Source organism: Ambystoma mexicanum, chromosome 10, assembly GCF_040938575.1.
Source record: "Ambystoma mexicanum isolate Mex_15411 chromosome 10, UKY_AmexF1_1, whole genome shotgun sequence".
Lineage (NCBI taxonomy): Eukaryota > Metazoa > Chordata > Amphibia > Caudata > Ambystomatidae > Ambystoma > Ambystoma mexicanum.
Genome location: NC_090932.1, coordinates 726,227,893 through 726,254,274, shown reverse-complemented (window position 1 = coordinate 726,254,274; position 26,382 = coordinate 726,227,893). Strand labels below are relative to the sequence as shown.

At 45.8% G+C, this 26,382-nt stretch overlaps 1 protein-coding gene across 35 annotated transcripts in view; it reads left to right on the top strand.

Annotated features, from left to right (window-relative positions):
* LOC138491680 (von Willebrand factor A domain-containing protein 5A-like) overlaps positions 1-26,382 on the top strand; it is a 925,839-nt gene that overhangs the window by 844,202 nt on the left and 55,255 nt on the right. For all 35 annotated transcript variants that reach the window (XM_069618327.1, XM_069618326.1, XM_069618336.1 and 32 more), the window contains one exon: positions 14,213-14,257. In XM_069618327.1, coding sequence (XP_069474428.1) covers positions 14,213-14,257 — 45 coding nt within the window. The remainder of the gene's footprint in view (positions 1-14,212; positions 14,258-26,382) is intronic.

The window sequence follows — 26,382 nt, the reverse complement described above, 5'->3', positions numbered from 1 at the left end:
GCATCATTGGCAGGTATGAACGTGCAGCATGATTGTCCTATCTTTGCACAAACTCCTCCTTCCATTGCTGTGAGAAGGTCCAATACATATCTGTTCTGTAGTGCTACCATCCTTACAGCTCGCAGCTCTTCTTTTATTGTGTTGAACCCATTTACAGTAGAATTGATGGTCATCATTAGTTCCCATCTAGTTATTTGGAGCCATTTTGCGTTTGCGTAGGCCTGTAATCCCGGGTGTATTATTGAGGAGAAGAACATTGCTGCTCTGCTGAATAGTCTGTGTTCTGGCGGTATTGATGTTAGTGCCGTTTCCGACCTTCCCCATAGGTAATTTCCTGTCAGCGGCTCTCCTTGTCTTTTTCTTCTATTTAGGACAGTGTCATTGCTGTTGGTCCTGTTCCCTTGCTCCTCCTGGAGTGGTGCAGATCTCTTTCTTCTCTTATCCCCTTCATTCATTCTAGGAAATTTCGCCACATCGACGTGCTTCTTAGGTACCACTAGAGATGGTACATTGACGTGTACCATTGTGCACACACCATTCCACAGGGGAGGCAGTGTATGGTATGCCTTTTCTCCACAGGCCCAATAATGATCCATTATTACTGCTGTTCCTGCTCCCCCCTCAGGTAACTCCGTCACACTTGCGCAATTGGTGTTATATCCTACGTCCACCTCTCCTTTATGCTGGTAACATACCTTGGGCGCAGTCAACGGTAGTATCGTTATTGGGTCTTCATCTTCTTCTACCCATGTGAGCATTGGTACATACTTGATCCACGTCGTCCAACATCGGTGATTGTGTGTCTCGATGGTTGAGATAGTTTCTTTTGTTACCATGTTGCTGCCAATCACTCCTATCTCCCAGCTGTTATCCAGATACACCTTTCCTGTTATCGTCAGTAGCGGCCTCTCCCAGCATCCTTGTTTACCCGGAATTTCAGTGGCGTACCAATCACATGGTAGATACTTCAGTGTTACTTTCTGTGTTTCTCCTTTTGCAGGGCCACTTGTTATATATTTGAATGCTTCAGCATGTAAACTGGTCTTGTGATAACTCAAGTAGGTCTTGAGGAAGTTGTTTTCATATGGGTATGAGTCTCGTGTTTTCCATGTCATGTGCACTACAGTTCCTTGAAATCTTCCTTTCGTCTGGAACAGTGCCAAGTATATTATGCACTGTGCTACCTTCTCATTTATTTCTGTAGCAACAAATGTTCGTGAAGCACTCATGGCGTATGGTATTAATGAGCAGACGTAGCAGCTATCCTCAGTTGTCTGCTTACCAATGCGGGTCATGTGTTGGTACCATATATTGTTTGTGACGTGTGCTGAATCTTGTACATAATTATCAATACCTTTATTGTCTGAGTATGTGCTGCGTTTAACTCTATTTTTCTTTGGTGTAATGTTACTACTACCACCTGACGTAACACCTGTTGCAGCAAGGAACGGGGGTATATTAGGTTTGGGTGCAGCAACAAGATTGATAGCACAGCTATACTGCCATACAGAAGCAGCCAAAAATCCGGTGATTATCAAAATCCCTATTATTTTTATTACAATTGCTAATCTCACCGGCATTTTGCTCTTACCTTGCTGCAGTCCTGGCAGCTTATTCTTGCGACGTTAAAGTTGCCCGCCTAAAAATTCTCAGAAATGCTCGTTTTAAATGTTAGTTTTGTTTTGTTTAAGCTCTCCCAATCAAATAGTCATTCAGTGCCCAGGCGAAGAGCTGCTCCCACGCTACTCTAAGTGATTGGTCTCTTAAGACCGGCAAGTATGGGCGGAGGTGGGGCATGTAATATTCTATGGCCAGGAGGAAGGCTGTGTAGTAAACACGTACCCTTCTTCTTTTTAGGTATGTTGGCCTTTTTATTTCGTATACAAATTGGTGTGACAATTCTTCTGGGTAGTTATCGTCTGGGAGTACCATCTACGCCTGGACAGTGGACTTTGTTAGTTAGCTTTCTACTTAACAATACAATAATACGCAGTTCCTGTATGTGCGAGAGAAAAAGAGAACATTCACGTGTTTACATGTGTATTTGTGCGACCAAGTTCTTTTAGTTTATTTTACAACTGTCCTGGGGGGGGGGTGGCGTAATTATTTTTACTCTTTGAACGTGTGACCATGGGGTGGGCAGTGTAGTGATCACCCCTTTCTTCGTCAGTTATCGTCTCTGGGGTGTCTGGGTAGTGAGAAGGTAAGGGAACAATTTGGTCGTTGTCTGTGGTAGAACTTCCTTCCGCTGTCAGGGATGTTGTTGCTGTTGTTCCAATGGACCTATCGTTGGCGCTGGGGCGGGTCTGCAGTTTGTATATCTTTACATCATGTAGGTGGTTCCAAGCACGCTTATCCTTTAGTTTTACTGCTCTTGTTGATACGTCTTCTACCAGATGTGGACCGGTGAACCTTTTATCGTTCCATCTTCTATTGAAATTGCGAAGTAGCACGTGGTCACCTTTGGCAATTTTGCACAAGTTCTCTTTTTCTAATTCTGTACTGGCGCCTTCTTCTTTATCTCTGGTGGACCCGCCCCGCGTGAGCTCGAGCTGTTGAGACACAAACACAACACTAGTAATCAAAGATGACACATATTGATACATTTCATCACCTAGTATACTCGCTGAACTTTCGTGGTCAGTGAATGCCCTTGACGTTGGCGTTAGAGGAAGGCGCATTTGACGTCCAGTAACCACCTCGTGTGGGGTGAGGTGGTGGTCGGACCCTGGCCTGTTCCTCAGCTCGAACAATGCTAACGGAAGGCAATACAACCAACTTTTCTTTGTTGTTTGTTGTATCTTTGCAATTGCCTCCTTCAATAAGCCATTTAGGCGTTCACATACGCCATTAGCCTGTGGGTGATATGCACATGCAAATTTGTGCTTTATGCTCAGCAGGGCTGTGATATGTTGGAACATTTCGTTTGCGAAATGTGGGCCATTATCTGATCTTAATACTTCGCACACTCCCCACCTGGGGAAGACCTCTCTTACTATGAATTTGGCTGCTCTAAATGCATCTGGGTGTGAACAGGGCCCTGCTTCAATCCACCTAGAAAATGGGCATACTACTACAATCATGTATCTATTACCTTGACATATGTTGATCATATCAACATAGTCAATGTGGAGGTGCCGAAAGGGTCCTTCTGGCCGGGGTATGGTACCTCTTATCACTTTTAGGGTATGACCGGCCGTAAACTGTTGGCATGTGAGACAATTGCTGATAAAATTTGAAACATGAGAATTTAACTCGGGACAGAACCAATCATCTCTAATTCGTGCTGCAATTATTTCCTTGCCTGTATGGGCTGGGTGATGTAATTGGCTCAGGGCGGTATTTAAAAGTGCCAATGGTATTACAACTTTCCCAGTACCACTCTGGCGCCATAGTGCGTCGGTTGGTGACATTGTACAACCTCTTTTTACCCATATTTCCTTTTCGGCCATTGGTGCTGCTGCTTGTAATTCCATAATCTGTGTGGCTGGGAGATGGGTATATCCTTCTCTTATTAACATCTCCCTAGCCATTCCCCTCCCTCTCCCTCTCTGTGAGTCTGTGGGGTCCCATATCTCACCAAAGTATGCAGCATATTTCGCATGTGCGTCTGCTGCTGCATTCCCTTTTGAGACATGGTCTTCACCATTGGTGTGTGCGGTGCATTTTACTAGGGCTAGCTCTTGGGGGTCGTTTATTACTTCAATTAATTCAGCCAACAAGAGGGCATGTTGCACTGGAGTGCCGTCAGCTCTCCTAAACCCTCTTCTCCTCCATTTTGTTAGCCCTGAGTGGACAGTGGATGTAACATATGCACTGTCCGAATATATTGTTACACGTTTGTTAAAACTTTCTTTTAATGCCAATATTAGTGCAACTAGTTCAGCGGCTTGAGCAGAGTAATGCTGTGGTAACTGTACACATTTCATAGCCACACACACCGGAGCCTCCATCATTTTTACCACTGCTGCCCCAGTTCTCCTTATCCCATCTCCTTGATCAATAGTTGATGACCCATCAATAAACAAAAGCTCACCTCCCTCTAGTGCATTCTCTTCAACTTTTCTAGTACATGAATACATTTCATTTAGTTGGGTGCAGTCGTGGGCGTAATCTCCCTCCTCAATTATTTCTGCTAAAAATCTTGCAGGGTTAACAGTGCTACATCTAACAATCGCTAGTTCAGCCCTAGACAAAATGATCTCATAACCTGATGCCCTTTGTGTCGTTAGTGTGGACTTGGGTTTATTTAATATTGCAAATAATGCATGTTCCACAAACAGTGTAGTTGGACACCCCATGGTTATTGCTGATGCCTTTTCTACTGCAAAAGCAGCTGCAGCGAGGCCTTGTTCGCAAGGGAAGTGGCCTAACATCACGGGGTCTAAGTGACCGCTATAAAATGCTACTGGTTTATAGCCCATGCTTGTTTTTTGGGCCAATACTGCTTTCATTACTGCTGAGTCGCAATGTGAAAATATAAAAAATCGTCGCTCATAGTCTGGGGATGCCAGTACTGGAGCTGTTGATATCGCGTCCTTCAATTCGTCAAATGCCTCCCTCATTTCCATAGTCCACCCCAACCTTTTCTCCCCTTTATTTGCTTCCTTCAACCCCTCCAGCAGGGGTCCTATGTATGAGCTGTAATCAAATACCCATGCTCTACAGTAATTGCATAGCCCCAAAAATTGCTGCAGTTCTCTCACAGTCTGTGGCATGGGCGTGCTTGATATGGCCTGTGCTCTTTGTGGTGCAATCTTTCTTCCATATTGGGATATCAGTTGGCCAATGTACAGTACCTGTTCCTGACAGTATTGTATTTTTTCCATGTCTACTTTATACCCTTTTTCAGCCAATATAGTCAACATTTTTAACGAGTCCTCTCTGCATTTACTTTCATTTGTACTGCAAATTATTATGTCATCCACATATTGTAACACTGTGCTTTCCACCTCAACGTTACCCAAATCCATCTGTATAACTCTATTGAAAATTGAGGGTGATTCACAATACCCTTGTGGTAACCTGGTATGTTTCCATTTAGTATTTCGGTAAGTGAAACTTATTAGATCTTGTGAGTCGGGGTGTAGTGGTATTGAGAAAAAAGCATTTTTAAGATCTATTACTGTAAATCGTGATGCCTCTGCTGGAATGCCACACAATATTGTGGCCGGGTTTGCTGTTACTGGATATTCTGCTTCCACTATGTTGTTCAAGGGCCTTAGGTCCTGTATGAAGCGCCAAGACCCCCCTTTAGCCTTGCGCACTGGGTACACAGCCGTGTTACATGGTGATTCTGAGGGGACCAATATGCCATTGTTTATAAGGGCCATTATAGTTTCATATATGCCCTCATCTGCCTCTTTTGACAATGGGTACTGTTTTACTCTTGGTAGTATTGCACCTTTTTTCAATTTTATCCGTACACCCCCTATGCTTTTAATGCATCCTACGTCATAAGGGCTAATGGTCCATAATGATTTGGGCACCTTTGCCATATCCTCCTTAAAGAAGGGGACTGGGGTGCATGCAGGTGCCTCAAGTGCCATAGCAATTTTCTGTGCTATATGTTTGTGAGCCACTCGTAACCATATTTCTACACTCATCATGAACACCATTTCCCCCTCCTCTTTTTCTTCTGAAAACAGTTCCTCATCTGACACCTGGGTCAACCTACATCCTTCTGCTAGTGCAATCACTGCCCTCCATGCTCTTCCTTCTTTGTCTTGGGCGTGCACAGCAATATACTCAGCTGTTGTAATAATGCTTTCAATGTCTATTGCAAACACCTTTCCTTCCTGTTCATTAACAGGTGTTTCTGGTCGGAACAGGTAAGCTGCTGGCCTCCTCCATATTTTACCTTCTATCCCTGGCATCCATGCAATTGCCATGTCTGTCCCATACTGGAATATCTCGCCATCTATTGGTTCCGCCCTAATCGCTGTCTGCCCACAGTATGCTTGCATAATCTGTCGTGCTGCTAGCATGTTAATCCCTGGAGTAGAGCAAATTATACCATCCTCTGTAAAGGAGATTGTCATATTTAACCTATTCATTATGTCCCTCCCCAGTATATTTACTGGTGAGGCACTATAATACAATAGTGGAACTGACAGATCGTAATCTCCGATAGATAAGGGAACGTTATCAGTAAAAGGAACCAATCCTTTAGCCCCAGAAAATCCTTGGGTGTTCATGGCTTCGCCTGACATCTTAAATTTACCTTCCCTTATGCAAGACCGGGTTGCCCCGGTGTCAACAAGGAAAGATAATTTTTTGTCACCTATCGTTACCTCTATGCGTGGCTCCTCCGCACTATTAGGTGTTACTGACAGGATGGGACACACCAAGGCCGTCTGTGGGCTGTCCTATTGGGGGTATAATGATTGGCCATTTCCTGTGTAAGGGTTGTGTCCCAATACCGTCACCCTACCCAATTGTGTTTGTTCATTTTGGGGTTGTTGTGTTATCACTACTTGCTGTTGTGGCAGTGGCTGTTGTTGTGTTAATTGCTGTTGCTGCAGTGGCTGTTGTTGTGTTAATTGCTGTTGCTGCAGTGGCTGTTGTTGTGTTAATTGCTGTTGCTGCATGCCCTGCTGTTCTTGCGATGGCCTAGGTTGTGCCTGCTCATTCCATGCTGGTGTCCCTGGCCTGACCCTACACGTGCGTGACATGTGTCCTAGTAGTCCACAACTCCAACACACGGGTGGTTCTCTGTTTTGCCATGGAAAGCTCCCTGTGTTGTCCTGGTATACCTGTTGCCCTGTGGGGTATGAACTTCCAACTCCCCCCACCTGCTGTTGGGTATTATATCCGTATCCTCTCCCTCTCATAAATCCTCCTCTCCCTCTGTTATACCCATAATACCCAGCTCCTTGCATCTGGTACCCTCCTCCCACGTTTTGTGCGTGTAATTGTAGTGGCGGCATTTGCTGTATTATACTTTGTCGAGGTGGTATTAGAGCTGGGTCTTGTGCAGCCACTATTTGCGTGGGGCTTTGGGCCATTGTTGTGGGCGCAGTTATTAGTGCCCCCTCCATTGTGTATTTAGTTAATTTTTTCTGTACTAGTTTGGCCTCTTCCGTTTTCCTGTCCTCTTCCTTTTGTTTCATTTTTCCTTGCCATATCCTGCAGTGATGTACTATTGTCAGCTGTATTTCAGGCCATGGTTTTACTTCCATTCCCACTACTTTCTTTAGTTGTTTCTGTACTCCTTCTGGGAGCCCTTGTACTAGTATATGATAAAATATGGCTGGTGTTTTATCCCATTGTTCTCTCGTTTCCATGCGCCACTTTTCTTGAATATCCTGTATATAATCAACGGGATCTTCATTCTCACGCATCTTACGGGAAGTGATTGCTCCTATATCTGATGTGTCTGGGTACTGTACTCTCAGTGCCTGCCATAGCGCATGTCTGCAGTTTGCAAATGGCGCCCCATCATGCGATGTGTTTGTTATTGTTATCCCATGGAATCCCGCTCTCTTCCAAATGTCGTCCGCTCTATCCCCTAATATTGATATTAACAGGCCTTTCACATCTCCTACTGCTAGTTTTTGCCCTGCGGTGTGTTTTTCCATTTCATATATCCACTTACCCGCACCTCCACTTAGTGATGGGAGCCTACATTTTATATTTTCTTTATCCGTATGCTTCCATGGTACATACTGTGGTCTAACCCCTCCTCTCTCCAACAGTGGCATTAAGTTGTGTCTTGTGTCACCCTTTATGTTCCATAATATTGAGTCCTCACACCCCTCCTCCTCCCCTATTTCCCTTACCACATCAAATTCTTCCTTGCTACCCCTCCTCCTACCTATCTCTCCTTCCCTTCCCCTTGTTTCGTCAACCTCTGTGCTTAATATGGGTATGCTTATCTGTCTGTCTTGCCTGCGGCTAGGGAGGTCTCTAAGCCGGCACGCATAGGGAGTCACTTCGTCCATGAATGGCGCAAGCTTTATTTTGCGCAGCGTGCGTGTGGTTGTTGAACATGTAGGGTGCGATGGGGGAGGGCGTGATGGAGATGGCGATGGTGTGGCTTCATGGGTTTGTTTTTCCACTAGTTGTTGCACCCTCTCCTCACTTTGTTCCAGCTCCTCCCTTCTCTTACGGATCCATGGCGAGTCTATATTGGTTCTAGTGAGGTACAGCTTATCTAAGCTTTCCCTTTCACTCTTTCTTCCTACCCTTTCTACTCCTTCTTCCTCCTCACTGCAAAAATCATTCATAGATGGTATCCCCCACTCTGTTCTTTTCCCCTTTACTGTTACTGTTTCTAAGTCTATTCGCTCCATTTCTCCTCTTCCTTTGTTATCAACTGTTCCCCCGGGTGTTGATGTTGTCGCTACTTCTCTACTTCTATATACATCCCCCCATTTTTCACTCTCCTTATTTCTCCCTCCTCTTTCCCCTTCACTCCTCTCCTCCATTTCCCTACTATTTTCCTCCCTTTTCCTTTTTAATTCCTCCATCATTTCGTTGCTCATCTGTTCCAATATTCTTTCATCTTCTTTCTTTCTTTCCCATTTCACCCTTTCTCTTTCTATTGCTTTCTCTTCTTCATATTTCTTAGCTGCCTCTGATACTACCCTCCTCCTCCATATTTCCAATTCCCTTTCCTTTTCCTCTTCTTCCTTCTTTTTTTCTCTCAATACTACTCTTGACACCCTTTCTGCTGCTGCTCTTACCCTTCCATCTTCTATCCTTTGCTCCTCATTTCGTTCCCTTAATTTGTCCAATTCGTTTTTACCCTCTTTCCTTTTCCTCACTCTCTCTTTTCCCCCTTCTCAAGCTGTGTTAGTAATTCATTCTGCTCATCCCTTAGTTTTGCCAATTTTTCCTCCAAAATCTCTTCTCTTTGTATTAGTAGCTCCTCCCCCTTCATCTCACTCTCCCTTCTACTATCCTCGCCTGTTCTCTTTACAGCCTCCCTTTCTTCTCCCGTTAGTGAACCCCGTAATTTTAATAATATCTGTGCAGCTACCCACTCATCATGTCCTATCTCTACAATCTGTTCTTCTCCAATCCTCCCCTCCCCCACTATCTTCCTGTGAGCCACATATGGTGGAGGGCTGTAAGCCGGGTTCGAGTATCCTTCAGCCGCCCTTAACTGTCCTTCCATTTCTCCTAGTTCTCTTAAAGGGTACAACCCTTCTCTCTCAGTTTTCACTCCCGGTGTTATGGGTATCTCGTTGCTCGGTTCCTTTTTTATGTCTTCTAAAGTGTCAATCTTTTCTCTTCCCTCTCCTTCATTCTCCGCATTCTTTTTCCTTTCACACCCCTTTTCCCCATCCGTTCCCTCCTTCATAATCTCCTTTACTTCCGGTGTTTCTCCCACAGAGAACATTCCATTTGGTCCTGGTCGGGATCCCTGGAACATCCTCCATAAGTTAAACACCTCCATATGGCTCGCCAACTTCTTCCCCTTGTATGTATTATGCAGATGGTTTAGCAATGAATGTTGGGCATATGGATCGAAACTACCATTAGGCGGCCATGGTGTTAACATTTTGTTATCCGTCCCCTGGGTCCACTCTATGCTGTACTTAATTAATTTCTCCCTATGGGGTGGCAGTGTTGTGCATATGTGTTGTAGTGGGGTAGTGAGGGTGTTCCCCCACCCTCCTGACCCTGTCCCATATGACATAGTTGTGCCCTACTTGTTACTCCTCCCTTCGTTATCAGTTTACAATTTACAACCTTATATTGTTTACCTGGCCCCGTAAGTGTGGGGACTTACGACAATCCTTTACAAAGTATGCAATAATAATAAAAAAAAACAAGAAATAATAAAACGCAAATATATATATATATATGTATAATTTTGTATTGTATATTCCTTCCCCTACGGCCCCCTGCGGCCGAAGCGCACGCAGCCCCCTGTGACTGCGTACCCCTTACGACGATCTTATACAGTCGTCCTTATTCCTCGTTCTCCTCCCCCTTTTACATTTGCCGTGGCTGGCGTTCTCCGTGCTCAGCCACGCCCCTCTCCCCTTCTCCTCTTCCAATCCACTCGTTTATTGTTTATCTTCTTGTCCGCTCCCTCATCATTTTTCTCTTCCCCACCACTTTCAAAACTCAATGTTCCTTGTGCTCGTGATATCCTATAAAATCCCTACTGGTGACGTCACCGATGTCTCTACGCTACTAGTACAGTCTCATTATTAGTTTCAAAATACACTTGCAATTTATCCCCGCTAACCCTACAGCTGTCTTCCTGTCTCTCCTGGAACAAGGTAATCTCATCAATAATATAATTGGACTGCACACGCTGCGTCGCCTCGCGTGTGATACGCCCCTCAACAGGAGGGCTTAACCAGCCAATTATCTTCCGTATTTGGCAACTATGCAACTAGCTACCCCCTACAGGGAAACGTCATCTACCTATCGAGTTTCTTGCTCGAACAATAGGAAACCTCTTCTACCTATCGAGTTTCTTGCTCGACCAATAGGAAACCTCATCTACCTATCGAGTTTCTTGCTCGAACAATAGGGAACCTCATCTACTCATTGATCAATGAATGCCAAATCGTAGGAAACCACACACGCCCACCCCTACACGTTAGTCGCGATTTAGGCCAATCAGTGTCTACGAGCGACCACACGTGATGTTTCGTGCTCCGCCCCCCCTCTTTCACGTCACTGCTCTCGCACTCTTTTCACTCCCTTTCATTCCATTGCCAACACTATATTGTCAAACCTTCGCCGCGCACCTGTGCAACACCTCCCTCCTCCCTTATTTAACTCCTCCCCCCTCCCTCACAATTTCGCATTGCTCGTTGTGTGTGCCATGCTCACCAAGTTCTCTCGATGCAGGGCCGCTCGACTGCGTGCACCCCTCCAAGCGGCTCGCCACCTCCCCTCGTCTGGACCACGTCTGGACACTCGCCAACCGCGGGCGGGATACTTCTCAACCGGCTCCCGAGGGCCAATATCCGGATTGCGCTGTCCGGTCTTCTCGCAGCTCCGCGATGGTCCTGTAGTCCTCAGAAGGGGGCAACGGCAGAGGGGGCCGCGCCGCCGGGCCTCCTCGCAACGGGAGTGCCTGGAAAAAGTAAAAATAAAAGTCGATCTTAAACAGATCTCAGCAGTGCCTCCAACTTGTCGGGGGGAAATTCTGCCGGGGTCGGCCGGGCCGTCCGCAGACCTCCAGGCAGGGAGGCCCCAACTCCTCCCGTGTGTATCCCAGATAAGATGAGATAGAGTATGAGACGCACACAAGGAGCAAGGTGACTCTGCTGTTTATTAGACAAAACGGCAGGGATGGGTCAAGGAGCGCACGCGTTCGTCCTGACACACACAATTGTGGGGCTCGCAGGCCCTTTTTACTGTATTATGACGCGCTACTTGCGTCACTTCAGAAAGTTAACAAAAAACCTATCGCCACTCTTAATTGGATGTTCGAGTGGTAGGGTTAGTATAGCACACATATAGAGAAAGATATTAGTGGATAAGGTGTAGTCAGGTGGTATATCTGGGTTGTCCCTACAATTAGATACATGAAAATTGTTACATGAAGGCTCCTGAGGATTGGCTAAATGTGCTGGCGTCAGTGATAAGAGCCCCAAGTTCTGATTGGTGCACCCGTGAGCTTCCCAGCCTGGGACCACCGTCGTTCCCAGCTCTCGGTGTACCTGTAAGTTGCAACAATGTTTCACTATGGGTACATGCAGACAATGTGAGGACTTATTCATAGCTAGACGGGGTACCGTTCCCACTGTTGCAGATGTCCATTGAGCCTTTCAAGTGTATCTGCCAGTGTCTCGTAGCGAGGGATCCAGACGCCTCTGTTCTCCCGGGTTTGACATCTCGTCAGGTTCGGCTTGATCACGTGGGGAGGGACCGTGAAAGAGGCATAATTCTGCACAATTAATATTGTTTTTCTACTGTGCGTCTGGTTTAATTTGTCGGTGTGACTTTAACGTTGGTGCGCGGAGTGCGAGATTGCAACATCGTGCCTTTGATGATTTGCTCTTGGAACGTGGGTTTGCAACATTGCGACCTTGGCTGGTTGCTTCGCCAAGCTCATTCTGTAGGATCAGCAACTGACTCTTGTCTTGTTGATGTCCACGGGAGCTCTTGTTTGAGGCCTACTTTGGCCCGGTGCATAAGTTGTTCGTTTGGTGCACAGGTGCTTTAGGTTATAGGAGCATATAATTCCATAATCGGTATTGTCTTTATTATATTTCTCATCGTTGTACCTGATTTCAAAGAGAAGCGTGAGCAAGCTAGTAAAAGTTCATGACGCGTCTTGCGTTTCTGCATTCTGAAAGCCTATATAAAAATAATAAAGATGCACGTCCGTGAATATGCCTGTCGCCTACGTCATAGCACTGAGTATATTCTTCGTGTAGGTTGGTGTGGGAATGTCCAGTGTGCATATTTGTACAGATGTGCTTCCCGTTGTCTAGGTCGTCATGGCATCTCTAACGACGTGTAAATTTTAGTCTAGTTGATCCGTGCCGCAGGTGTCGGCATGGCCAGTGCGGGCTGCTGGGCAAGCAGATGGACACATCCGTATGTTCCTGTACCAGGGTATCTGGTCGTCTGGTAAATGGGCAAACTCTTCTCGTGGCGGGTGTTTGGGTCGTGACCCTCTAGGCCAAGCGCGAGAGGTGAAGGACGGGAGCCTGGTTTTCCATTCTCCCACTTCACTATGCACGAATAGTGCTTCACCCCCTCTAGTGGCTTAAGTGAAAAATACATGCTCCCACAAATACCGTCTTTGTTTATTGTTACTTTAAATTAGTGAAAGAACTATCTATATTTATAAAAGAGAAAATGTGTGGGTTTGTGGCTTGGCAAAAGATTGTTCCTTATACAATTCCACACCATTAAACAAATCTGCACAAACTGCATAGTTACCTGTTAGAACCTTCTAGACAATACTGGCTACATGACATTTGGACACCCCACCCCTTTCCCCAGATTCCAGCAAAACTCAACATTTTTTGTGGGTTTGTGGCTTGGTGAAGCGTTGTTCCTTATACAATACCACACTGTTTCACCAATCTGTAGCACATTTTGCACAGTCACCGGTTAGGACCATGCGGACATTACGGGCTTCATAACATATGGACACCTCACCGCTTTCCCCGGAATACAGCACTTTCACACATGATATGATATGATATGGCATTTATAGCGCACCTATACACAAGTGTTTCAAGGCGAAACAGCGAAACATCAATGTGGTCGTAGAAGGATCGGTCCTCAACTCTAGAATGCAGTGTCTTGGACTTTTGTACCACAACAAACTACACCATGCCAGGGTAAGGCAACAGGTGGGGAGAGAGCACAGTAGGTCCCAGTATGCAGCAGCACACCAACTCTCGCCACACCCCAACGTCTGCTCTGGGGTATGTCAGCCAGCCACACACGCCCCTTCTCAGTGGAGTTCACTTCAGAGTGCAAAGCACATCAAGCGATAAGCGAATTGGAGCCGTGACCTACAGGATCATTGATTTTCAACAATTGATGAGTGTTGTCATGTCTGTCCACAGAACCCGTTCGGAGAACGGGTACTTTTTGCTAGTTTACTATTAATAAGCATGACTTATATTTTTGTCATGCTATTTTTCATGTTTCTTTAAAACTTAAATATTCCACATGGAATATTTAAGTCCCCCCAAAAATATAATAATGACAAAATCAAATGTTTACATGAACTTTTTTGTTTTGGCAAGGGGTTCTAATAGCTTTATAGACCTCGCCCTCGGGCTTTACCGTCGTTTTGGGCCCTCATTCCTTGTTAAAGGCCCTCACTGCTCTCGGGTCTTTAACTTGTTCTTCAGGGCCCATAATTCCCGGTACGGCCCTCGGGCTTGGTCAATAATGCTATAATATTGCTGTTTGCTTTTTCTTGTTATGACCCCTTGGTTGAGCAAATAAAAAGTTGCACGTCAGCATTCACTATTACTGGGTGACAAAGTGTGTGGTTGGTACTTGCATTTCAGCAATTAATTACATGCTTTAAGGTTGGAATGACTGTTCGATGAAGTGGTTAATTTTCTTCAGAACATCTTTACAGATGAGGTTGAAATGGAGGAGAAATGAAAATGACAGAACAGAGAAGGATGTCGGGATAAGATGAGGCACAAAGAGTTGAAGGCAAAATTTAGATGGAAGTGCAACAGACATAGGAGGGCATTCAAGGATAAAATATAAAATATTGCTTCTGCCTTATTCTCTATTTTTACATGTTTCACAGTTCGTAAGACGAAGGCTACTGAAGACTATTCTGCCGCTCTTGAAGGTACGTATGGAGCTTGGCCCAGACTTACATTCACTTCCCTCCAAGAAGTTGGATCTGTGCTTGAATTGTGATTTCTGTATTGATTTAAAACATGTATTTAACAGTTTGGCTAAGCATAACGGGGGCATATCTAGGCACATAAATCCTGGAGAAAAAGTGGTAGTCTTCAGACAATATTGAGTCCCTATACAGATATAGCAGCATCGCACGAGCTTATCTAAATTAACCAAATATCTTCCAGAGTATTTAGAAACGGTCAAACTTGCAAGTTTTAAAATGTTAGCTTAAAATGACACAACCACTGGCAAGAGGAAGATTTGATGGGAGTATGAGCAGCTACAGGTTTTGATTTCTTTTAATTTGTGGAGTTTTTAAGTGAATGTGTTTATTTAAACTTCTATACCACTGTGACTTGCGATTGCTGTCCACAGTTAGGAGACAAAACAAGAAGAGATGACATGCCTCGGCCAGTGGTGCGGATCACCACTTACTCAAAAGGAACAGACCAAGCAGTGGTGGCTTTGGCTGGGGACTCCTAAAACGTGGGGAGAGCAGTTTGAGCAAACGTAGAAGCAAGCCATTGCTAAATCAGATGGCAGCCATGACAGGGCAGTCTGCTTCTAAGATGGCGTTGCTGATTTTTGTAATTACAGCCTGTGAAACAGCTGTCTGGCTTATTGATCCTTAGGACTCATGCCTCCACCTAGGGTGAAGGCGGTAAAAACATGACACGCCAATCCTCCAACCCAAATGATAAGCAGTCACAGGTGCTCCTACTCAGATCCATATTGGCATCATTACCCAGAGGCCCATGATATAAAAGGAGCAAGGTGCAGCAGGGAGTGAGGGTGCTTGGAGATGTGTTGTCTGAGCGGAGTTGGAGCAGGAGAATGAGATAGCAGGCAGGTGGAGTTAAAAGCAGGAAAAGGAAGGAGATGAAGGAGGGTGTGACCAGGATGATGATTGAAGGAGGAAAGGACAGGGAAAGGAAGGAGCTGGAGGAGGAAAAGACCCAGAGGTGAAAGGAAGGAGAGGAGTCAGAGGAGGGGAAAAGGCCCAGTACCATCAGAGCCAAAACAAGGATGAGGAGAAGGGTAGAAACAGGTAGGACTATGGGAAAATGCCAGGACATAGCAAGCCAAATTGGCCCAGAGGTAAAGGGTGTGCCTACAGGTGGAAGGCAGAACCAGAGGAGCCCAAGTTAGGAAAAAGGTAGGAACCATGAGCTATGTATGACAGTTGAAGCCTTGTACTCCTGGACCCGCACCTGGTAGGTCCAAGCCTACAGACCACAGATACTCTGAAGATAAGACTGATAGAGTAGCTGGCAGCTGTTCTCTGGCTCTGGGGTCTTTGGCAGGTCAAGCAACAACACTAAAGAACACTTGCTGGCACAACATAAAGGAGGATTAATGGTGTCACATCAACCCTGGCAGGGGCTTAAAATTGTAACAACCTGGAGATCCACGTAGGAGGCAGGTGGAAGAAATTTACCATCATCTGCAGCTGGGACAAATCATCTCTCATCAACATGAGCTACAAAGAGCTCCAGGAGCAGTGAATCCTAAAGGACTATGAATCACTTTGTTTTACTGGCTCTTTTGGAGCCATTCCTCCTGACAAAAAACTGTTGCTTGAACGTCACCTCAGACTTGTGAATATTCCCAGCACTTGTTCTGTTCACCTTACCCTTATATATTGAAACATGTACAACCATGATGTCACTTTCTCTTTCCTCCCTGATGTGTTCATCACAGCAATCTGTGATTGTTACACTCTGAAACGACATCTTGAGCCCTTTGTGGAACCCTCTCAATGTGACACCACACCAAACACATAGAGGTCAAAGGTTTAAATCCCAGCAGGCAGGACGTAGACTTTCCACCTTGTGAGGCTGATAAAGTAACACATTTGTTTCAGGACCTAGAAGCAGTTCGAGTCATGGCATTTGCTATGTAATCACTATTTTATGTTATGAAAACAAGCTCTAACCTTGGTTTATTTTAGCCTTTTACCCGTTCAATAGCTTAACTTTCTGTGAATGAAAGGCTGATTTCCATCCAAGAGAGAATAATGTCCTGTAACTTATAGGCCATTTTCACAGTGGTCCTAGTAAAAAGCCTAGTATTAACATTGTGAAATGCTTGTGATACTGGCTCAAAGTGATCCTCACATATGTGTGGCAATCTCTTGATTATATAGGGGAAGCACCGCAAAACTACATAGTCAAAGGTCATTTGATTTAGTGGTTTATATTTTTTACTAAATCCTTTACCAGGATCCAGGTCCCCATATCGTATTAGTTCCGACCAAGATTGATTTGACCAGGTTGAAAACATTTGCAGTGTCCTGAGTGACAGTTTCGTGTAATCTAATCTGCAGTTATATTGTGCCAGCTACAATTGTGTAATTTATATGTTTCATAAAGCCGTGGAAAGTTCACTCAAAACACCTCCTTCTCTTTACTTTAAAAATTGTAAAAAACAAAAAGGCATTGCTAACAGGTCTGAAGCAGGCCCCCAATCCACCCCCTAAAATCTTGGCAAGAATCTTCACATCGTTATTCAACAAGAAGATTGGGCGATAGCATGAACAACGCGACAGTTCCTTCCTTTCCTTGTGTGTGGCCACTATAATGGCCTCCATCATTGTATTTGGCGGCGCGCCTCCCATTATTATCTAATTAAACACTCTCACCAAATAGGGGGCGAGGCTGGATCTATACGTTTTTCTTCACAGAGAACCCATCGTACCCCGGCTCCGTGCCCGACTTAATTCCTTTAATGGTCCATATGACTTCCTCCTGGGTGATCGGCACATCTAGATTTTCGGCCACCTCCTGTGAAATACTCTGGAGAGGATGTCTGTCAAGAAACATAGATAACTGCAAATCGCCCCACCCCCCCATATTACGACATATATAGTTCTTCATAATATTTAGTGAACTCCCTCCCAATGCTGGCTGCATCGAACACCATAGTCCCCTTGGCTGACTGGTTAGACCTGATTGCTTTCGTTTTCCTCTTCTCCCTTAACCACCATGCCAGAATCTTATCAGCTTTATCTCCCTTCCAGCAGTACTTTTCTTTTAGGAATAGCAACTTCTTCTCTGTATCCTGAACGGGAATGACTTTGAGCTGCACCTTATAGCATTGAAGCTTGCTATCTTTTGTCGGGGTGAGATACTCACCTTTGGGCCCTCCCGGTTGTATCTCTCCAATTTTCCTTCTAAGGTATTCCTTGTTCCGTGTTCCCTTCTGGTTTCCTTTTTCTGGGATCCCATTCTGAAAAGCACCCATCGTATTATGGCCTTAAATCCCTTCCAGAGGATCTGCGCCCCTACCTCTCCCGTGTCATTATGCATGAAGCACTCTTTCATCTTGGTGAGGAGTGTCTGGTCCTTTAGCAGGAAATCATTGCACCTCCACCCTCCTGAGTGCCTCTGCAGAAACTCGTTTCCTATGAATATCCTTACCAGATCATTGTTTGACCACAGGATCGGGAGCACCTGGGTGTCCCTGAGCTGGGCCTTCAAATCAATATCCACCAGTATTAAGTCTATCCTCGAATATGAGTTGTGCACAGAAGAGAAGTATGTGAATGGCCTATCTCCCTCATCTGAAGTCATGAGAGAGTCAGTAAGTCCCAGGTCCTAATTCAGTCTCCTAAAACGTTGGGAGTCAGTACCGCTGGGCCAAACGTCCGTCCGTCCCTCCCCCCCGCATCTTGCAATCTCTTACCGGGTCCAGCACCATATTAAAGTCCCTCCACCCCCCACCACTGGATGTCCTTCCAGAACCAGGAGCAGATTGCCTTCACACCCTTGCAGAACTCACCTTGTCCCGAATTAGGGCAGTAGACCGAACCCACAGTGATCTTACTAGCATTCAGAAGCCCTTTAATGAACACTCTTTGACCAGTGGATTTCCTGTAATAGGAGAACGCCCAGTTTCACCTTTGATACTCCCGGAGAACCATAGATCGCCTTGGCGGGAGAATTAAGCCCTTTCACATTAAGGGAGCCAATCACTAAATCACCCCCCAAACCCAGGACTCCTTCTCCTACCCTGCCGAAGCTCATTGTCATCCCTGAGACCCACCCCGACTGAATATACGGAAATCAAATAACCTGAACGGGCTGCAGCGCCAATAAGAGCCAACCCTTAGGATGACTGGCATTAACTGAAAACAGGTCAACATCAACAAAACCCTCCCTTGCTCCTCTTCAAGCATCCAACCCTGAAACACTGTAAATCACAGTCCAGGATTAGATCACCAGAAGTCCCCAACACACCAGGACCATTCCCAAAACCCCACTCTCCTGAGGCCGCCCACTCCAAAACCCAACTGTTCTAATATACCATATTCCCTCCCTTCTCCACAACAATGACTGGCTCCCCACAACCATAAAACGGATCCCCAAGCCTTGACAGCCCCCCCCATTGCAGGCAACTGACCAGCTGTTAGAATAAACACCTCTTAAGCTGTATATCGCACACTACCTTATTCCCCCCCTGCACCTGCCCGGGACGAATATTGAGGTTTTTAAATTTGCGTGCTCCAGGGTCCCTCCGTCTAACCCTTGCCTCCTCTGGCCTAGGCCTGCCACCCATATCCCTGCCGGGTCCTCCCGCTCGGGGCCCAGGGGCCTCCATAAGCTCTACAGAAACCCTCTGAATGTCATCCTCCGTAACCAATCAGAACTTGTGGCCCTCGTATTCAAAGGAGATTAAAAAGGGAAACCCCCAGCGATACCTCACACCTTTCTCATTCAACCATTTAGTGAGGGGATCACATAGTCTCCTCCTGGTCAGCGTGAAATCGGAGAGGTCCTGGGAGATTGTGATCTGAGCCTCCCCCCAAGCAATTGGTCTTGATCTTTTCATACATTATTTTTGAGGATCTTCGCTTCTCAGAATAGTAGTGGAAGTGGCGAGAATCGTCGTAGGGCCCCTGGACTCTCCACCGCACAATAGGCTCTGTCAATAGTGGGGTTGTCTATGCTATCATTCCTAAACAGGGTGCGCAGAACCTCCGGGATGGACCTCTTTATGTCTCACCCAGTTTCCCCCTCCCTTTCTGGAAATACAAAAAAGTGTAGGTTGTTGCGTCTCTCCCTATTTTCAAAGTCATCTATTCTTAGAGAGATCTCGGATTCCCCTCTCTCGAGTTCGGAGAGCCGCATGTCAATGTGGGTTTCCATGGTATCAATTGAGGATTGATTAGCCTCCAGCCCTTGTATCCTGTTGTCCACGGTGTCCATCTTTTGATCCATCTTATCCAGTCTCTGACCAATGTCAGCAAGAATGCCCCTTATTTCTTCCAGAAGCGCTGCTAGATCTTTCTTTGTTGGAACAAGGTCCTCTGCCATGTCTCCACGTAAGGTGTTATCCACAGGGATCCCCTGTGCTATTGAGCCTGGGAATTTGATCTGTTACAGGGAGACTCTCCAGCTCATTGAGCCTAGAAGGCTGACTGCCCTCCTCACACTCTCCACCCCCGTGGGGCCAGGCGCATTACTTTTGCCACCTCAACTGTCCAGGAGTTGGTGGGCCCTCCTCCCACCCCAGGTACTTGGGTCTTCACCACCACAGAACCCCAGGGGCTCCCCAGAGTCACCAGAGCAACACCACAGGGAATGGCCTCCTTGCCCCTCTCAGACTTGAGCCGGATCTCCTTAAGTTCCAGAAGCTTCTCAAGACCTTCCTTTTCTCTTCTTCCTTTTCCCTCCACCTCCTCTGCTAATGTCATCTGCGTCTGAGACTAGAAGACCGGTTGCTTCCGAGTCATAGAGGGTGCCAGGCTCCCCCTGCCCAGTTTACCTCTGGACTTCTTCGCCGTGACCCCGCCCCCAACCCTCATCCTGCACTTGCCCTCTCGGGCCCCCCTGCCTACACTAGGCTGGTTGGCTTGCACTCCTTGGAGCCATTCCAGCCCCTTAACTTGCACTTGATTGTAGTCCCCCCTTCACTCTCTGCTTCCCCTGGCCCTGCCCAACTGGCCTCCCTGGCCCTCTCCTTCTGATGGGTCCTTCCACCTGTTTCTGCACTTCCCCACCTCACTTCTCGTTACCGCACTTGCACAATCTGAATTTCGTAAGGTCTTTTAGAATCGCAACTTCTCCTACCTGTCCTGTTCCCCACACCCCTCCTGCCTTGCTTCGCCTCAAAACACTTGTGTATAGGCGCATTACAAATGAACAATAAATAAATAAATAAATGTGCTTCACCAACCTCCACAGACTGCTCCATAGTAGCCTCAGCATCCAGACAGTCCCATATAACATACCTGAATGACAGTCATGGGGGCCCCGGCGAGACACAGCTTCACTCACATCACCAGGCCACGGCCACAGGACCCCACGTTCCAGGCCTCCCTCTGTCCTCTGGGTTACGTCCCTCGACCCCATCGTAACAGTGGGAGTCACAATCTCAGGATACAACACTCACGTCCCAGGGGCCACAGCTCCTTACCTGGCCTCGGGCCTGCCACCGCCTTGGGGCAGAATGGCAAACAGGGCACTCCTCCACCAGGTCCTAGAGCTCCACCAGAGGGTACCAGAAGTGCACCCCCCTTCGCCCCTGCTTTTAGTAGGTCCTTTGCTCATGGTCAGGAACTCCCGACGCGACAGGGTTCCTCACTCCCCCAAGCTGTTTGGGGTCCACTGAAAGAAACAGGCACCAATACAGTGTTAGAATGAATGCCTGCAGGCCCAGAGACTGTCTCTCTCACTACTTGTTATGCACAGAGATACTGCAGGATCATTCACTGGGAAAAAAGCACTTTCCTCCACCTGCCCACTCCAGAATGGTACTGTTCGCCCACCACCCGCAGTGCACACCTCCTAGCACACAGACTGAACAAGGCACAGCAAAAGTCTGCCATCCAACGGGGCACAGCTCAGCCCTCTGCCTGTTGCAGTCATTGAAGTCCCACAAGGGTCGGCAGGCCACACCAGACACGCAGCCCTATGCAAGGCCCGCTCGGCACCCCGCAGAGCAGGTCGCTGCAGCAGGGTCCCCAGTCACTGGGATCCCTGTCCCGCATCAGGGGCTTCCCTCTGTGGCCCGTGGCCCCGGGCTAAAGTAGAACCCTCACGAGACTCTTCCTCGGAACCGGGAAGCCCCCTGCCACCGAAGAGGCAAACGACACAGGTCACTCCGGCCTTGTTCGACCAAAACCGTCCAAACTTGGGCTGAATGCTCCTCGAGGCTTACACAGCATTATGGAATCATCACATCCACCAACGGAGGGTCTGAGGGGAGGGGCTCAGATCCCTTTTATGGATCGCTGGATCGGGAACTACAGCAACTAGACTTCCATTGCTGGTTGGCCTATACCCTAGTTATTTTAATAAAGGTTTATGACCAAAAATATGTCTCCTCTGTGTCCGCATCTCATTCCTGGCTTCTCACAATATGGACAGTTGGGAATGTGAAGTACCTGACACCTTGCTTGGTGTCAGGTATTTCAGGGTTGTACAAGGTCACGTGTGCCCATGTAGGGCAGGCCCAATGTTACTTGCGTATCCTGTTGTACTGTCAGCTGAGGGGAGCCCTGCTAGCTATGGCGGTGTGATTGCGCCATTAGGTGGGACACAATCTTCATGGAGGTTTTGCAGCTACTGGTCTGTTGCACTAGCTGTACATTTGAGCCATACGTCTAGGGGTGTTGATTGATTGCCAAACATTAAATGCATGTCAGCAGTTTGGCTGATGTGTCTGCACATGGGTGCTCGGCATACTGGCAACGAGTGGTGGCGTTGTGACGGAATTGGATGACTATCCATAATACTTGCTGTTCCATTGTAGCTGTATGTGTCCTACAGCATGGTCTCTTCATTCTACATGCCGAATATTTGGGGTTCACACCTTCCATTCCCCCTGATGTACTGACCTGCAGTGTCACATTGATGGCTTGTGCATTGTCAGGGCTACTCTCAGCTGGATGCATGGCAGTGTGTGAATGTCTTCATTTATACTAAGAGGAAGCCTGGTATACTTATAGCTGCAAACAAATAGCTAAGTATACTTTGTCTATGTCCAGGAAAACAATAGCCTATATATATAGAGAAAGACAAAGCTAGAGTGTAGATGCTGGGGGTGCAGAGAACAATTTATCACATAGGGGACCAATCACAATTAAAATATAATTTTAATGATGAGTCAAAGAAGTTAAAACAACCAATTAAATAAAGTGGTCCATAATACAAAACATACAATATTCCAAACATCAAAGCAAAAACTAAAACAGGAATTACGTAACAGACTAGTTCGGCTAGTTATAAAACCAAAGTGTTGAGAGAGCACAAGTGGGTACCTATTAAACAGATTATATAGTACCCTACTTTCGTAAGCATCAATGTGTCGTAAGTTTGAATCTCTGGTTAAAATACAGAGAGGTATCTCGACATGTTTCTGTTCCTAAAACAAGTGTGGAACATTCATCAGGAGGAAATTATTAACGTAACCCAGTTACAGTTGACATATAGCACATAACAGTGAGCACTCCCTAGCACCTGCGGGAATAAAACAGAAAAAACAAATAGTTAGCTCTTGAGTAGCAAGATACTATGAGAGGTTCATAAAGTATGAACGTAGCGTACATCTGGGGGAAACAAATACCTCAAATGACGCCTGTGGGTGCTCGCTACTTGGAATAGTAGGAGGAGGAAGACCCCGTGGTCAATCCTGCAAGAGATAAAAAATTACCTTATAAGCATAATAAGTTGCTTCCAGGAAAACAAAAATTGTGTTACACACACAACAACCGAAAAGGAGACCAAATTGCAGAAGTCAAGTAATGAGTAGTGAGTAGTGGATGTCACCAGGATACTTCAGAGGTACGAAGGTTAGCGGAGGTGGATCTCCGAACAGAAAAAGGGGGTAGGATCGTTTCATCATAGGTAAGATAGAAAACCGCTATGCTAGAAGTGTAGATAAATAAAGGCTCCACAATGTTACAACTACTAAGGGGGCCATGCATCGCTCCGAAAGGTAGAGGGTAAGGTGGTAGACAGTAATGTCCCGAACCCGAAGATGACACCCACGGAAGTGTTACTATGGGGTATAGAAAAAACCCATACTTGTATACCTTGGGAAAACTCGTAAATGCTACAGTTCAGCGGGAATCCTTCGATCGACCCTAAAAGAGCAAGGACACATCCCAGCGGACCTAGGGTAAATATACGCTCGTTGCCCATCTCTTACAAACTTATTCAAGGGTGCTTAGGGAATAAGCACAAAAAGTTCAAAAATTCAAATCGCTTACCCTCCACCTAATCACCGCCAGAGGATAAGTGCTCTGTACTCAAAGGGAATGACTCCCCGAATAGCTCAGGAGGCTAGTCACCAAAGCTAGCAGGTAGTCATGGTTACCTGGTAGTCCTACCTCTATGTTTATTGAAAAAGCCCAGAGCCTGGAAAAACAAAGATCACGGTGGCGGCCATCTTAAGAAGAAAAGTATGTGCCTACAAGTCACTGGACCTTACGTAAACGGAGGTGGGGAGAGAGTAGCAGAAGATCAACATGGGAATGTGCACGACCTATACAGGTTAGGGAGGCAAATGTACAAACATCATAGTGATTGAACAAGAAAAAAGCATAAATGGTGCTAAATATTCTGCCAATCAATCGATTCATTGAGACCAATCACATCACTGTGCAGCATATATATCATTTTTTGCTCCATCTTCAGCAGTTTCTTTTCTCGTGCTAAAAAATTAGTTCCTTTGAGGGCTATTAGAACAGTCCATTTAAAGTCCTCATGATTATGCTTGAGCAAGTTGAAGTGTTTCACCATGGGAGCATTTTCAGTCTTATTCTTCAAACAGCTTCGATGTTCCATGATTCTGGTTTTGACTTTGCGAGTGGTCTTGCCCACATAGTGTAGTCCACATATGCAAGTGATCATGTACACCACAAACTCAGTATTACAATTTGTCAAATTCTTTTGCGTCCAGAGTTTTGAAAGGCCAACATCAATTGTTTTCGTTTTGGAAGTCAATTTACAGACACCGCATGAGCCGCAGGGGTAATGCCCGGTGGTATCGGGAAGGCCCCATAAAGTGGTAAGTCTGGGTTCCGAAATGTAACCACATTTAAGTTTGCTATTACTGACTCTGTTGCCAATAGTGGTGCTTCTTTTATATGCAAAGATAGGTCGTGGCATACCTAGAGAAGTAGTTTCAAAGATTTTCCAATTTTTCTTGATGATGTTGGTGATTTTAAAACTCTGGTCTGTAAAGGTGTTAACACAGACAATACGATCATCTTTGGGTTTAGCCGGTTTTGGTTCAAGCAATGCTTCGCGATTGTTATTAAAAGCCCTTTTTGCAGATTTTTTCACCAATTTTTTGGGGTAGCCTCTTTGTCTGAGTTTTTTACTGAGACATGCAGCCTCGGTCTCATATGTTTCTTTGTCCGAACTATTCCTTTTTAGGCGTAAAAATTGGCCAAATGGAAGGTTATCACGTAAATGTTTTATGTGATGGCTCGAATAGTCTAATAAGGAATTCTTATCAGTCGGTTTGTGGTATGGTTTGATTTTGAGAACCCCATTAGATGAATAGATGGTGAGATCTAGAAAATTGGTGGAAAAATTGCTCGAAGTCATGGTGAACTGGAGATGTGGATTCAAACTATTGAGCCAGGTGAAAAAATGGTTGGCCTCATCAGCAGTACCTTTCCAAAGTACCAAAATGTCGTCGATATAACGACTCCATTTAACAATGTTGGTATTGAAAGGGTTTGAATTATTGTAAATATGGGAATTCTCAAAAGTCTCAACATAAAGATTGGCTACACTAGGAGCCATAGTCGCCCCCATTGCTGTTCCCTCGATTTGTTGGTAGAATTTACCATTAAACTCAAAATAGTTGCGTTTGAGTGCAAGTTCAACACACCAAAGGATAAACGATGTTGGCACGGGGTCCTTATCTGTGCGAGATAGAAGTGTTTCTTCAATAACATCCAAAGTGGCTTGTTGCGGGATATTCGTGTAGAGTGAGACAATATCCAGGCCCAATAGCAACTGTGTGGTAGGATCGAAATCATGGTTTTCATAGCTATTGATGACATATCTGGAGTCTTTCAGATAGGATTGCATAGCTTGAACATATCCTTTCAAATAATGATCAGCAAAAGTGGAGAGGGGTTCGAGGACCGAGTCAATCCCTGCCACAATCGGCCTGCCAGGAGGGTTGATAAGAGTTTTGTGCACCTTAGGTAGGGTGTAAAACGTAGGGATTTTAGGTTTTTTGTTTACTAGGAAGTCTGCTTCCTGTTTTGAAATCCATTCTCGATCTTTAGCCTTAGAGACTTTGTCAGAGATAAGTATAAATAGTTCTGGGGTAGGGTCCTGTGTAAGAACACAATAATAGTGATTATTACCAAGTTGCCTTTCGCATTCTTTAATATAATCGCTACGATTAAGGATCACAATCCCCCCGCCTTTGTCAGCCTTCTTGATGATAATGAGTGGATTTTTAGATAGAGAATCTAGGGCCTTGTGTTCCGCCTTAGAGAGGTTTTGGAAGGATCTCTGGTGTTTATTCTCGAGGGCGGTGACTTCCGCCATCACTTTCTTTTCAAAAACCAAAGATTCTGGAGAAAAACTCTGCGGAGGTGGGTAAAATGTGGAAGGGTTGCGTAGACCCGTGCAGTTGGGGGGTCCTTCATAGACGTTCTCTGTTTCGAGAGAGAAGAATTCTTTGAGATGAATTTTCCTCATCAATTGTTTGAATTCTATACGGAATTCGAAAGGGTCATGTTGTTTGGTCATGACGTATCCAAGTCCCTTATTAAGGACTTGTTGTTCCGTTTCTGTAAGTATGTAGTCAGAGAGGTTAATCAGAAGCGACTCCCGCTTCGGGTTTGTTTCGGTCCGTCGTCCCATGTGTTTCTGTTCTGGGCCTGGTATAAAAAACGGCCCTGATTGTTCCTCCTTCCTCTGCTGTTCTGCCGTCTTGTGAACTGGCCTCTGCCCCTTTTGTTGGTTGTCTTATTCTCCGAGGAAGTTCCTTCTCCCGCATCATCGGGGTCACTGCTGTCATTACTTGTGCTGTATGAGGTGTTACGGAACCTCACTCGTCTGTTGCGTTGGGTGGGACCACTAGTTTGTAAGG